General features: G+C 48.8%; 1 protein-coding gene across 1 annotated transcript; it reads left to right on the top strand.

Moving 5' to 3' along the window:
* The first annotated feature begins 2,675 nt into the window (after positions 1 to 2,675).
* Positions 2,676 to 13,919, top strand: Vamp5 (vesicle-associated membrane protein 5). The gene is made up of 3 exons (NM_053555.2): positions 2,676 to 2,791; positions 12,673 to 12,810; positions 13,504 to 13,919. Exons 1-3 carry the CDS (start codon positions 2,789 to 2,791, stop codon positions 13,669 to 13,671), a joined length of 309 nt encoding a protein of 102 aa, NP_446007.1. The 5' UTR covers positions 2,676 to 2,788; the 3' UTR covers positions 13,672 to 13,919.
* The last annotated feature ends 1,787 nt before the right edge of the window (positions 13,920 to 15,706 follow it).

Here is a 15,706-nt window from a genome sequence, read left to right as displayed (position 1 = left end):
GGGCCCAGTCTGCCTTGGTGTGTGTGTGTGTGTGTGTGTGTGTGTGTGTGTGTGTGTGTGTGTGTATAGGGGTGTGGGGTGTGGTTCTTGGTTCTACACAACCTTTCCAGAATTAGAAACAACCTGTTGTTGGGAGAATGTGAGAAAAGGGATGGGTTAAGAGAAGAATTCAGGACTCTATAGAGGCCAGACTTTGTAATCATGCTCCTGACTCCACAGAGGGCAGGGAAAGTACCAAACAGTCCCTCTTGGTCTGCTTTTTTTTTTTTTTTTCCCGGAGCTGGGGACCGAACCCAGGGCCTTGCGCTTGCTAGGCAAGCACTCTACCACTGAGCTAAATCCCCAACCCCTCGGTCTGCTTTGATATGAGTGGGCCCTACCCTCTTTATCCTCTGCCCATTCTGAGGTAATGTGTCCAAGTATGGAAACCAGTGGTCTATCCTCACAGTGGCTCAACCCAGGAAAGTAAGTCCCTGGCATTTTGGTTAAGAGAGGCCACATTTAGGATGTCAAGGCTGGGGAGGTGGAAAATGGCTTTGGCTATTTCTCTACAGCAGCTCAGGAAGGCTACACGATGCTAGAAGTGCACCAGCTTCCACAGCACAGGAAAAAGCCTACAAGCTTCTAGTGAAGAGTTGAGAACAGAGAAAAGCCAGAGCCAGCACTTCCAGTAAGAGGCTGCTTTCATTTTCCATTGGAGTGAAATTCATGCAGCAGGGATGGGGGCGTTTTGAGACAAAGTCTTACTTTGTAGCTTTGTAGCCTAGCTTACTCTGTCCTGGAGTTTACTATGTAGCCCAGGCTGGTCTCAAACTCAGTCAGTTCTCCTCTACTTAAGTGTTAGGATCACAACCATAAGCTACAGTACAGTGCCAACTCACTTTTCTGTTTTGTTGTTTTATTTTGTTTTCTGAGGCAGGCTGTCATGTGTAAACTCTCACATTCATCATTCATTATAGCAGGTCGTGATTGAACTTTTGATGGCTCTCCAGTGCTGGGATTTCAGGCATCTCCCACCCAGTCTCATTTATATGATGCTGGAGAGCAAAACTAGAGCTTGGTACAAAATAGGCAAGCACATCCCCAGCATACACTTACAATTTAATTTTTCTCTTAAAACTTCAGTCTTGGGGTTGAGGATTTAGCTCAGTGGTAGAGCGCTTGCCTAGGAAGCGCAAGGCCCTGGGTTCGGTCCCCAGCTCCGAAAAAAAGAACCAAAAAAAAAAAAAAACTTCAGTCTTAATTACTTGTTCTTTAAATTGCTCTTATTTTATGTGTAAAGGTGTTTCCCCTGCATGTGTGACTGCGCACCACATGTGTGACAGGTGTCCTCAGAGGCCAGAACATGGCATCGGATCCCTTGGAGCTAGGGTTACAGGCTGTAATGAGCTGACATGGGGGGGGGGGGCTGGCAATTAAATCTCAGACCTCTGGGGGAGCATCCAGGGCTCTTAACTGCTGAGCCATTTCTGCAGTCTCACATTTTCGTCTTTGATTAAGCACATAAAACAGTATCGTATAATATATCCCTCTGTGAGCATTTTGTGAGATTCAGAGCACCGTGTATCCTTTATAGATCTTTAGACTTTCTGATTGCACCTTCTGCACAATTCTTTAAAAACAACCTCATTTTAACCTTGAAGTTGTCTGGAGGCTGGGATGGGCCAGTGAGATTAAGGGAAGGACTTCTCAGTTCCCAGTTCTGCAAGGAAAGCTGCAGTATCCTCAGCATCTCTTATTCAAAAACTCCATCTTCCTCGAATGTTAGAGGACCATCCAGTAAGGCTGGCATCAGAAATCTAAGAGAAAGTATGTGTTCTCAGGCTGGACAACCTCTGTTTGTTTCCCTTGTAGCAGCTTGCTCTCCAACTCTCTCCCAAACTCACTGTGGAACTCTTCGGGACACCTGTGTAGTTGTCTGTATTTTATTCTCGTACAGAAGGAATGGTCTCTGCTTGGGTACCACTTTGGAAGCTGGCTCAAATCTCCTCCTTTGCCTCTTCTGCCTCGATTGGTTCAAAGCTTGGCCTGGCTGCTGCTGTCACCTTTTATTTGGGGCTGGAGTCCATCCCAACAGCTTTAATGGCTTGTCCATCCACACACCATTGAGACTTTTAGCTCACAGAAACGCCGGCAGCAATTTTAGCGCTGAAAAAAATCTCCATCCCCTAATGTATGGAGATCAGAGGACAAATTGAGGAGTTGGTTCTTTCCACACTGTTAGTCCTAGGGACGGAACTCTATAATCATTAGGTTTGACATCACGTGACTTAAGTCATCTCATTGGCCCCTAGCTTATCATTTTTAAGTGTATAACTCGGTGACATAGAATGTACTACCTGCTCTGTCTGAAAACAATCAGAACTTTGGGGTGGTTGGTGTGCTTTTAATTTCGGGTGAGCAGCACTCACCAAGGTGGCAAACACTCCTCCTGGCTTGTTCATGTCATCTCCTGCACTTAGCACTCAAGCACTCACGAATGCTTTCCACATGATGGAATGACGGAACTCCTGTTGCAGCCCTCCAGATCCAAGAGACATCGTTCCCCAACCGGGCTGGGGTGTCATCGGAAGTCGGACGCCGGTGACCCGGTAGGAGGCGCCCCACCGGCCCTGTCACTACTTTCGGTTTGTCCGGGCCCGGCACCTCTGAGAAGGCGCGCCCCCCTCCCTCTTGGACCGCCGGTCCGCCCCGCCCCGCCGCTTCCTCTGCGGCCGCGGGCACTGAGGCAGCGCGAGGCAGAGGAGCCGGAGCCCGCGATCAGGCAGCGGCGGCAGCTGCGGAGGCGATGGTGAGATGGGAAGGGGCAGAGGGCGATTGTGCAGGGGCATAAAGCCAGAGCCGAACTCCAGGGGCGTGGGTCACGCTGACCACAAGAATCAGTCCCCAACTTTGCAGGCAGCCTGGGAGGGAGACTCCAGAGTGCGCCCCGTCGGGGCGGAGTGAGCGGAGCTGCAGCTTCTCACGCTCCTGAAGCAGTTATCAGCTCCGACAATACCGGGCAAGTCACTTAACCTCCACCAGTCTCCTTTTCCGCGCAGTGAAGTAGGGGCAGCAATACCTACCTTGGTGGGTCCTTGAGAGGTTAAAGTAGATGTTTATGGTCGCTGCTGCCAGGCACTCAGAACCCTTTGCTGAGAAGTGGTAGGTAATGTGATGACCTCTCCAGCAATTCCCCAGGCTAAGAGGAGCCAGAACTGGCCCAAGGGTTGGAAACCTGAGCACATGCCTGGTAGAGGCCCGGTGCTGAAGGATAAACACTTGCCCCGGGGAAAGAAAAAATAAGTTGTTTACTATAAAAGTTCCATGAAGTTATTAGAGGGACACAGGCTGACTTCTTCCTGACCTCTGCCTAGTAACATAATCATGAGTTGAGTCACCTACACTCTTGCTGCAGACTTGTCATTTCCAAAAGTGTCAGGGACCACTGGTGCCTGGATCCCACCTTCCAGGGCGCCTGGGAAGACGCCAGACTGGGAGCAAGTTTAGTACTGAATGGATGTGACCTGGCTAGAGGTGGCAATGCCTGGATGGCCTCATCTCTGGGGAACTGGAGGCAGGAAAGGGAAGTGTGGCAGGAAGGTAGCCCTGAGCTTTGAGGCCACACCAGGAAACTGAGGGAAGCTCTGAGAATGGCTGGAGCTGAGAGCCCACTTCCGAGAGTGCCGGGCAAGATGGGAGGAGGTACGGGATGGTCCATCAGCTGGCTTTAAGCTCTAGGGGAGAAGTTCTGGAAAGAAGGCTGAGCCAGGTTACGTTTATCTGGCTGTTCAGGAGACCCTTGGGATGTCTATAGGTACACTCCAGGCAAAGGGGGTTCAGAGCCTGGGGGGTGCATGCTTTATTCCTTCAGCCTGTCTCCGGCTCTATCATCTATCTTTTCTCCCCACCCCCGTCCCCTTTTCTGTCTCCAGCTCTTTCTTCCGTCATCCCACCCCTCTGACTACCATCTATACCCACCCCCACCCCCAATTTCCCTTCCCTTCCCTTCCCTTCTCTTCCCTGGGACTCATTCAGTCAAAAGGACTTTTTAAAATTAATATCCAGGGTTTTTTTTTTTTTTTTTTTTTTGTGCCCCTGGAGTAGGACAAAGCAGTGACGGGGGGATGGAAATCAGCAATCATCTTTTTTTGCAAATACTGTGGGCATGCTTGTTCACATGTATGGGCACATATGTGTTTAGGTATGTATGGGCACACATGTGTTTAGGTATGTGTAGGCACATACATGTGTAGGTATGTATGGAAGTCAGAGGTTGCTGTCAGGTGTCTTATTTAGCTGTTCTCCACTTTATTTTTGGAGATGGTTTCTGGTTCAACCTGGAGCTCACCAGTTTGTCTAGTCTAACTAGCTGACTTGTCCCCGGGATCAGCCCCCCCCCATTTCTGCCCCTGAGCCCCAGGCTTACAAGCAGACTGCCTGGCTTTCATGTGGCTGCTAGGGATTCAGACTCTGGTCCCCAAAAGCTTTAAAAGATTTTATTCATGTGTATGAATGTGTTTTCCCTGCATGTCCGTGTGTGTGTCCTGTGCCGGCAGTGCCTGTGGAGGCCAGAAGAGGGTGTTGGGTCACCTCCTACTGGAATTTCGGGTGGCTGTGAGCTACCAAGTGGGTGCTAGGAACCAAGATCTTCTAGAAAAGCAGCAAGTGGGGCTGGAGAGATGGCTCAGTGGTTAAGAGCACCGACTGCTCTTCCTGAGGTCCTGAGTTCAAATCCCAGCAACCACATGGTGGCTCACAACCATCTGTAATGAGATCTGATGCCCTCTTCTGGTGTGTCTGAAGGCAGCTACAGTGTACTCATACAATAAAATAAAATCTTAAAAAAAAAAAAAAAGAAAAGAAAAGCAGCAAGTGCTCTTAAATGCTAAGCCATCTCTCTAGCCCCACCGTAAATAACTAAAAAGTATTTAGCTTGCTTGTTTGCTTTTGGGGGGACATGGTCTCATGTAGATCAGATTGATGTGGAACTCGCTATGTAGCTGAGCCGCCATGTCTGAATGGAATTAACTTTTTTTTTTTTTTGAGGTAGTCTTGCTGTATAACCTGCCTTGAAGTTGCAGCAATGCTCCTGCCTCTGCCTTCCAGGTGCTAGTATTTGACACCATGTTCAGAAATAGAATAATATTTTTTTAGACAAGGTCCCGCTAGATACTCTATAGACCTGACTGGCCTCGAACTCTACCTACTGAGTACTGGGATTAAATAGGTCCATGACTACACTCAGCCTAAAATGGTTCTTGGAGTCATTCGTCTGGCAGAACTTGTGCATTTAGTCCCAGGCCTCTCTCCTTTGAACACAAGCTTAGTTGGCAGCATCAAGGGGCTAGTACTCCTTAGCCAATCATCAGGGGCATCAGACCTCACGCTTTCTGTGCGTCTGGTTTAGCACAGGGGTTAGACATGTGACCCTTGGTATCTCTGTCCATTCTACCCTCAGGTTGCCTACTTACCCTGGGCAACTTAACGCCCCTGGGCTGTTATGCAAGGACAATGATAATACTTTCTTCAGTGGGTTATTATGAAGGTTTAGCCAGACACCCACATGCACTGCCAGCTCAGTGCTGGCTCAGGTCCTGTGCCCACTGAAAGGTAGCTGTTACTGTTGTCCAACACTTAAGGCCCATAATCCCAACCCTTGGGGGCAAAGGCAGGAGGACCCCCAAGACCCAGGCCAGACTGTACAATTTATTGAGAGTCTGTTTCATGATTCTTTTTAAAGAATTAAAATTTCTGAAAGGGCTGCAGTATGGGAATTCCTAGGTTCGAATCCCAGTACCACACAAATAAACAAAGATCTCAAGAGCCTGTAGCACCTGATGAAGACAGCAGAGACTGGGCTACAGCACTGGTTCTCAACCTGTGGTCCTCCACCCCTTTGGCAAACCTCTATCTCCAAAAGTATTCACATTGTGATTCATGACAGTAGCAACATTAGAGTTATGAAGTAGCAACAAGAACAATTTTATGCTTCGGGGTCACCACAATGTGGGGAACTGTATTAAAGGGTCTTGGCAATAGGGAGGTTGAGACCCACTGGGCTAGAGGCTGGTTCTCAAAGATCTACAGACAGCTCCTCTCGAAAATAAGAAACAAGTAAAGCATAAGTGTGCAACAGTGAGGCTTTGGCTGGTTGTGGATCTCATAAGAAAGAAAAAGATGACTCTCTTGAGGAACTTACATCCGCACCTGCGATATCCTTATAAGGTCCCCAACACTTCTTCATAAGCAGGGGGTGGTGGGGTTGGCTGAAGCAGTGGCTCACTGGTTAAGAGCATTTGATGCTACTACAGAGAACCTGAGTCAGAATCCCAGCACCCACATGGTGGCTCACAACCACCCCTAACTCCAATCCCCAGTTCCAAGGGACCCTGGGTGCTCTGACTTCCTCAGGCATACATATGGTGCACATACCAACATGCAAGCAAATTTACTAGCTGTAGACCAGGCTGGCTTCAGAGATCTCCTCCTCTGGGATTAAAGGTTTTCACCATCACTGCCCAGATGACTTTTTTTCAACATGTAAATTTGGGGGAAGGAAGTCTGACTGCCTCTCCTGACTTTCTTGGGCACCAGGCACACACATTGTACACATACACATGCACAGGGAAAACATATTCACATAAAGCAAATTACTCATAATAAAATAAATCTTAAAAAAAATTGGCTACTCTTATAGGGACCCCAGGTTTGATTCCCAGAACACACATGGCAGCAAACAGCTGTCTGAAACTCCAGTTCCAGAGGGTTGGACACCTTTTTTCTGGCTTCCTCAGATCCTGTATGCAGCTGGTGCACAGATACACACACAGACAAAACAGCCATGCCCATTCCCATAAAATAAAAATAAATCTTGAGAAAAAAAAAAAGAGAAGTTGGAGGAACCAAGTGTATATGATGGTGTACATCTGTCCTCCCAGCACTTGGGAGGTAGAGCAGGAAGTTTGGGGGTTCAAGGTTTTTTTTTATTTATTTTTTTGGGGGGGTTCAAGTTTATATTAAGCTATGTAGTGAGTTCAAGGCCAGCCTTGAATAGGACTACCTTAGATCTGTCTCAAAAAGAAAAAAGGAAAAAACCCATGGGCTACAGAGATGGCTTAGTTAGAAGTAGTTGCTGTTCCTACAGAGGCCCTGCATCCAGGCTTCTGTAGTCATTTTGGGCGATTCCCATGGTAGGTGCCTGAAGAGCCAGCATAGGTTGTCAGCTCTCCTGGAACTGCAGTTACAGATGGTGAAGAGCCATCATGTGGATGCTGGGAAAGAAACCAAGGTCCTCTGGAAGAGCAGCCAGTGCGCCTAACCACTGAGCCATCTCTCCAGCCCCTATACTTTTTTTTTTTTTTTATTTAAAGATAAATCTTAGGACTGAAGAGATGACTGTTCCCCCAGAAGACCTGGATTTGATTCCCAGAACCCACATGGTGGCCCACAATAATCCGTAATTCCAGGCACACACATTGTGCACATACACTCGCATAGGGAAAACACTCATTCAGGTAAAGAAAATACATCTAAAAAATTTCACATATTTAAAAAAGAGTCAGCTGGGAGGTGATGGCGCACGCCTTTAATTCCAGCGCTGGGGAGGCAGAGGCAGGCAGATCTCTGAGGCCAGCCTGGTTTACAGAGAGATGTCCAGGACAAGCAGGGCTACACAAAGAAGCCCTGTCTCGAAAGCAAACTAAATAAACAAACAAATAAATAGGTCTTTAATATAAAGAAAAGGAGATGAAAATTCGGTCTACATTAGTACTAACTGATGTCATTTATTCAGCATTCAGTCAGGTGAGGCGTTGTTAAGGCTTTTGTTTATATCGTGTCACATAATCTGAGCTAGGATGATGAGGTTTATGAGGTAAGCACGGTTATCACCACAACTTTACCAAAGAGGAAGTGACTGGTCAGAGAGGTCCCATTCTCAGTGTCCGTTACTTGCTGGAAAGTGGCGGAGGCGGAATCTGAGGCAGCACACCTTGTTTTGGGGGGATAGGGTCTTGCTAGCTGAAGCCAGAACTCATCCTTCTGCAGGTTCGGGGGTCCTCCTGTCTCCCACGGCCCAAGCAACGCTTCGAGCATCAAAGTTACAAGTCCTCTCCAGCACACTCGGTTTTCACATGGGCGTGAGCGTGTGGGCTCTGGGAATCTTCCTCTATCGTGTCATGTGCTCTGCCCTCCCCATGTACCAGGGTTCTGTGCAAGCACGACCACACCCTACTTCTTGATTTTAATGACATGGTCTCCGGCAGAGGCAAGGAGATATCTGTGAGTTCAAGCAGCCTAGCTGGTCTCTATATTGAATTCCCTGGAATTGGGACTTCTGAGTTGCAATATGTTGCTGGAATTGAAGGTCTAAATCGTTCCTCCTGCCTCAGCAACAAGAAGGGTATCTTCTTTTTTTTTTTTTTTTTTTTTTTGGTTATTTTATTTTATTTATTTATTTATTTATTTATTTGGTTCTTTTTTTCGGAGCTGGGGACCGAACCCAGGGCCTTGCGCTTCCTAGGCAAGCGCTCTACCACTGAGCTAAACCCCCAACCCCAGGGTATCTTCTTTCTTTTTTCTTTTCTTTTCTTTCCTTTTGTGTGTGTGTGTGTGTGTGTGTGTGTGTGTGTGTGTGTGTGTGTGATGTTAGCAGTGGAACCTATAACCACACACACTAGGCAAGTGCTCTGTCACTGAGCATGTCTAGCGCCACACAGAGGATTGAGAGTGTGTTTTCAGACGAGCCCAGAAAATCCAGAAAGGGGCTCTAGAGGGTCGGGTGTGCCGCTCGGTGTCAGAACAACTGCCCTGCACGTCGTGTTTTGTGGGCCTGGGTTTATTCCCTTAGCGTGGGCTGTGTGTGGGGTGCACATGTGTTGCAGGGGGATAGTCTGTACAGATAGTACCAGTCTGACAAGAACATTCCCTGTGTAATTACCACCCGATATCTGGAAACTACTCCCCTCTACCTCCCTTTGGCTCAAACCCCCAAGTCCTGCTGGATTCTGGCAGGTCTCAGAAATACTGCTCTCCCCCACACCCCTTCCTCTTTACCCTGGGTGCTTTCCTGACCCTGTGGCATCGCCTCATACCCTTGCCAATGCATGGCTTCTCCCCATTGGCTGGCCTCCGGTTGAACTTCTCACTTCTGTTCACTCATGTGTATCTTTTGTGTGTGTGTGTGTGTGTGTGTGTGTGTGTTTGTGACCTTGCTCTATCACTCTGCCAAATTCCCTTGAGACTAGGTTTCTCACCAAACCCAGAGCCAGAATGGCAGCCAGTAAGATCCAATGATCCTGTCTCTGCTCTCCCGGAGCTGGGGTTTTGGGGTGTGCAGCCACGACTGGCTTTTACACGGGCTCTTGGGATCTGAACTCAGGAGCTTATGAATATTCAGCAAGCACTCTCATGACCCACTGACCTTGAGATGGTCTCCTGTAGGTCAGACCGAAGATGGACTTGATTTTCTCTGACCCTCTGGCCTCTGCCTGTGGAATGTTGGGATTACAGGTGTCTGCCACACCTAGTGCATTTTGAGACCCAGGCTGGCCTGGAACTCAGAGCTGCATGCCGCCTCACCTGGCTTGGTTGGCTTTTATCACTTCCTCTGAATTAGTTTCTACCCTTGACTTCCACTGCTTTCCCTAGTCCCACCCAACCTCTCCACCTTCTGCCCTGTCCCTTCCCTAGTGGGCTGTGTCCCTGGCTCTGCAGAATGGCTCAGCTCCATCCCAACTCCTGCCCTTTTGATTTCAATTCTCTGACCCTTATAATCTGTTCACTTCGTGGGTGGCTAGGGTACTTTATGTCTCTGTAATTCTCCTCTGATGGTATCACGTGCTTCTTTTCCTCAGCTCCCTGAAAACAGGGACGACTCATTCAGAAAATGTCATGTGTCTGCCAGATGCCAGGCCCTGGCTGAGAGCAGCACGGCCCTTGCCCTCTGTTTGCTCAGCTCTTCCCTAAAACTTACCCTAGCAATTTATTTTTTACACTGCCAGCAAAAAACTGTATACATAGTCAGGGTTCTTTTCCCTCTGGTTGAGGAGGGCCAATGTGGGCTGGGATCTGGTAGCTGTGTTCCCGGGAGCCCATCTTAGCTCCCAATAGGCAATAGGCCTGGCTTCTCTGCAGAGGGAAAAGGCTAAAGACTGCTGCTAGAGGCACAGCCACTCTCCATTGGATGTGACTCTTATACTGGTATCAGATAACAGGAGCTGTAGCATCCAGAACAGAAAGCCAGAGCTAGAGATGTAGTTCAGAAGGTAGAATGCTTACCTAGGCATGAATGGAACCCTGGGCTTTGATCACTAGCACCACATAAACGGGGTGTGGTAGCTGTAATACTAGTCCTGGGTAATAAGATCAGAAGTTCAAGGTCATTTTGGAGGTTAACCTGGGCTATACAAGATCTTGTCAGAGAGAGAGAGAGAGAGAGAGAGAGAGAGAGAGAGAGAGAGAGGAGGTTAAGGAGGAAGTTGCTGGGGTGATGGCTTAGTAGTTTTCTGCACTTGTCACTGACACAGGAGAACATGAGGTCACATGTCCAGAATCCATCTTAAAAGCTGGGCATAGCTGTACACACCTATAACCTTAGTGCCTGGGGAACAGGAAAAGAGACAGGAATGTTGGTGGGGCTTTCTAGCTGCCAGACTCTTCCAGGTTCAGTGAGAGACCAGCTCTCAAGGGGATTAAGGTAGATGGTGCTAGAGCAGGGCACCTGGCATCATCCCTTGGCCTCTGGGTGCATTGCAGACAGGTGTCCTAGCAGGCACATGTTTACGTGCACTTCACACTCATACACTGTACACACACACACACACACACACACACACACACACAGTCAGACAGAGGCCAGCGAGATGGCTCAATGGTAAAGCGCTCTACACACAAGCCTGCTGACCTGAGTTCAATCCTCAGAATCCATTGTAAAAGTGGAAGGCAAGAGCTGACTCTACAAAGTTGTCCTCTGGCCTCCACAGTTGTGTCCCCCTACAATAATAAGGAGCAGAGTTACCCTCGGAATACCACCAACCTCTAGTGGTGGTTCCTGTGACTAAGTCTTTGTCCATTCCCAAGTCTGTACTTTAGAGTGGGGAAGTTCAAACAATGGCGCCTTGTCCAACAATACAGTCACCACAGTGACTCAGGAATGGGAGGAAGCATGAGTTCTCTTCTCTGCTGCCCTGTGTCCCAGCATCTGAACACCCTCTGTCTCCTTGGTTTGCTTGCCCCACACTTAAAACAGGCTGTTTTTCTAGCTCTTGGGTAAATATTGACCTGTTTGGGTTTCAGATGCCTGTCCCTTGAAACCCTTGCTGGGCTAGATAAGCAAACCAGGAGAACCTCTCTTGAGACACAGAGTTCCTTTTGGATAGGCAATGAGGCAACTGGCCCCTTTATTAGTCCTTGTAGGGATCAGCATTGTGTTGGCCTCCCAGGCTTCTGGGTGCTGGAGGATGGCACTGCCCTCTGCCCTCCCCCTGGGACCTTTTTATCCAGACAGGACTCATGCACCGGGAATGCTCTGAGGCTGTGCACAAGGCAGCTGCAGAGATGCTGGGTGAGGATTCTTGCCTGAATAGGAAGCAATCCTCTGTGACTACCAGGTCCCTTCCAACAGAAATTCTCCGGTTTTAAGTGGAATTCTGTCAAGTGCCAGACTGTCTGCTGCAAACAATTGGAGATATGGGCCGGCAGGAAAGGCAGGCAGGGTAGTGGTTGACTGTCTGTGCAAAGGAGACAGCATAGGGATGGGCTAGAAAGGATGAGGCTGAGGGAAGGGAGTTGTGGTTTGCTAATCCTCTGGTATTCATCTTCCTGAATAGACCTGCTCATGGTCTTAGCACATAGCAGGGGAGGAGGGGTGCCCCACCCTCTTTCCCTCTGCCCCCCTCCCTTTCTTTCCCTTTCACCTCCCCCAGGTTGAAACTTGTTCCCATCTCCTCCCAACCCTTTGAAACAAACTGGGTTTCTTGGTTAGGTGAAGCTGTACTGCTCAGGTCCAGAAGCCAGACTGTCAGTTGGATCCTATTGAAGACTCTGGAATCCAGTGAAGCTGACTGACTAGAAGGCTGGAGGCCACAGGCTAGAGGATCTGAGGTTGTCAGGAGGAGAGGAACTAGAAGGTGGTCACTGAGGTGGAGAGCAGGTTAGCTCAGAGGCAGAACTGGCCTGACTGGTCAGAGGTCCAAAGAGGGAGGGCATTGAGCCGCTCAGTTTGCAAGGGCTTCTAGGCAGACTCGGATGTGATCTGGTCTCCGATGAGCTTCCTAGTTCTGTGGAGCAGATTGTTTTCCTGCCTGGCTCCCTGGTCTTTGGTACTTCTTGGGGTCAGTAAGAAGCCACAGGAAAGGTGAACATTGGGTAGATGCCATCTTGGAGCAGGTGAGCAAAGTGTCTGCTTTGCGGGAAGGTGGGGATCTGGGAAGCTCCCAGTTTGGGGGTAACAGAGAAGAAGCTGAGGTGCTGAAATCCAGGGTGGATGGATGGGTAAGGGTAGGAACCTGTGAGCCCTGAGGTAAACTACCCAGAAGGCAGTCCTTTAACCTGAATATCTCAGGCCTTTACACACAAAGGATGCTATTACTCATCCACCATACCCAGGCATTGTAGGGGAGGGGGGTTAGGTCTTTTGTGCCAGACAAAGGCTGGGTGAGGAACAGCTTTGACCTTGGGCTTGGTACTCAGGCAGGGAAAGAATTGGAGCGATGCCAGCGGCAGGCAGACCAAGTGACGGAAATCATGCTCAACAATTTCGACAAGGTCCTGGAACGCGATGGGAAGCTGTCAGAGTTGCAGCAGCGCTCAGACCAGCTCCTGGACATGGTATGTGGCTGTGGCCGGTGGGAATGGGGAGGGGCAGGAGAAGTCTGACCCTTAGAGGGAGCTCTTAGGCTTTGCTTGGGGAGGGGGGCGGGGGTGAGTCCCTAAGTGCGGGGCCCTAGACTCGCTTGCTTATCCGTGTGGGATGTCTGGTTTCCTGCAAGTAGGTTTCACAAAGATACTTTTGGGTTGGGCCTGTAGCTCAGCTGGTAGAGTGCTTACCTAGCATCTCTGGACTCACACCCCATCATGGTATGAATCATGAGTGGTGGTACCCCTGTGATCCCAGCACTCGGGAGACAGGCCAGAGTTGCAGAAGCTCATTCTGGGGCATTCAGTAAGTCCAAGCCTGAGATACACGAGGTCCTGTCTTGCCAACAGAAACAAACCATAAGAAGTCTTTGGAGATGTGTGCATCCCTAGTGGTCATGGCCTGGTACTGCTAGGTGGGTGTGAGCTAGAAGGATGGAGGGTCAAGTGTTATAGCAGTGATGGAATCAAGAGCCAGACTGGAAAGGTCGCAGGGTGCAGTGAGTGAAGAGGCAGCAGACAGGATGTGCCACTGAGGGTGCAGGAAATAGTTCATGCTAGCATGGGAATGCATGGGGGTGGGGAACTACCTCTGAGGCCTTGTGGGAACCATTAACCCCCCACTCCTGCACCCCATCCCCCCTCTGTATCTCTGGGTATCCACAGAGTTCTGCCTTCAGCAAGACAACCAAGACTTTAGCCCAGCAGAAGCGCTGGGAGAATATCCGGTGCCGGGTCTACCTGGGGCTAGCCGTGGCTGGCGGCCTTCTCCTCATCCTGGTTGTGCTTCTGGTCATCTTTCTTCCGAGTGGAGAGGACAGTAGTAAACCATAGGCCTAGGATGCAGGCACGGCCTTAGGGACTGGGGCCTGACCCAGCCTGGCCTGAAGGAAAGGCTGAATGGCTGCACTGGCCTGTTCTGGTCTCCAGAGAATCCTGGTGTTTGCTTCCATCTAGGACACCCCACTGACTGCTGAAGGGCATGCTGGATATGTGCACCTCTGCGTCTCCCATCATGCCATGGACTGGCCCTATTGGGCCACACCACTGGAGCTCAGTAAAAGCTGCTGTTTGGTTAAAAATGCTCTCCTCTGTCTCTGTCTCTGTCTCTGTCCCTCTCTCTCTGTCTCTCTCTCTTATACACACACACACACACACACACACACACACACACGCGCGCTATACAGACACAGAAATGTATCATACTCATACACACATACCACAGACACAGACTTAGGCATACACACACACACACACCCAGACACAGATACACATACACAATAACATACCACAGACATACAGCCTACCACACAAGCGTACTACATGACCACCACCACCCACACACACCAAATTGGTATAATTTTTTTTTTAAAGAAAAGAAAACCTACGACAGACCTGGAGAGATGACTCAGTGGTTAAGAGCACTCACTGCTTGGGGTTGGGGATTTAGCTCAGTGGTAGAGTGCTTGCCTAGCAAGCACAAGACCCTGGGTTCGGTCCCCAGCTCCGAAAAAAAGAAAATAAAAAAAGAGCACTCACTGCTCTTCCAGAGGTCCTGAGTTCAAATCCCAGCAACCACATGGTGACTCACAACCATCTGTAATGAGATCTGATGCCCTCTTCTGGTGTATCTGAAGACAGCCTCAGTGTACTCATAATAAATAAATAAATCCTTAAAAAAAGAGAACCTATGACATCACCCAAAGGACTATATTTTAGGAGACTACCCCTTTCTTTCCTTTTCCTACCCCTTTCTCTCCTTTCCCGACTTGATGCTGCCCTACACAGACAGACCTTTATGGAACGTGGACCAAGGGCACAGTAGCCAGCAAACCAGACCTTTGCACACATTCCCATGAAAATGAAATCCATCATTTTTGATATCTTGAGTGTTCTCAGAGGACCAATGGGACTCTAGACAGAATACAAAAGGACAGGACTTGCTGGAGTATAACTCAGTTGACAGAAATGGCTGCCAAGTGAACACGGTCCTGGGATGGATGGGGGTGCACACATCTGAAGTCTCAGCACTCAAGAAGTAGAGAGACGGGAGGGTTACAAGTTCAAGATCATCCTTGGCTACAGTTAGTTTGGAGCTCTCATCTGGGCAAGATGAGAGGCCCTGCCTCAAAAGAGAAACAATGGTTAAAGAACTGGCCCAGAGATTAAGAGCACCAGCTGTTCTAGTGGACCCAGGTTCAGTTCCCGGCACCCATATGGCAGCTCACAGCTGTTTTTAACTCTAATTCCAAAGGATCTGACACCCTCACACAGCCACACATGCAGGTAAAAAAAACACCAACAAGCATAAAGCAAAAGTAAGTTCAGCAAACAAACAAACATGAAGTTTAAAAAAAAAAGGGCATATTGATCTTTGGAGGATCCAAGTTTGCAAGTTCAATTCCCATCTCTCAGGTCAGGCACTTCATAACCACCTGTAAGTCCAGCTTCAGGGAGATCATCCTCTATGGGCACCTGCACTTAACACACACACACACACACACACACACACACACACACACACACACACACACACACACACACGGTCTATAAAGTAAAACATTTAAGAAAAGCAAGAAACGGGGTTGGGGATTTAGCTCAGTGGTAGAGCGCTTGCCTAACAAGAGCAAGGCCCTGGGTTCGGTCCTCAACTCCGAAAAAAAGAAAAAAAAAAAAAAAAAGCAAGAAACATGTCAGAGAGATAATCCCATGAAGTGTTTGCCTTGTAAGCACAAGGACTGGCATTAATCCCATCTTTAAAAGTCAGGTGTGTGGACCAATGTGATAGCAATAACTTTTGATTCAAGCACTGGCAAAGTGGAGACAAGCAGATCTCTGTTAGATTGAGGCTAGCCTGGTCTACGTAGTG

This window comes from Rattus norvegicus, chromosome 4 (assembly GCF_036323735.1).
Source record: "Rattus norvegicus strain BN/NHsdMcwi chromosome 4, GRCr8, whole genome shotgun sequence".
Classification (NCBI taxonomy): Eukaryota; Metazoa; Chordata; class Mammalia; order Rodentia; family Muridae; genus Rattus; species Rattus norvegicus.
This window is presented reverse-complemented; position numbering and strand designations above follow the sequence as displayed.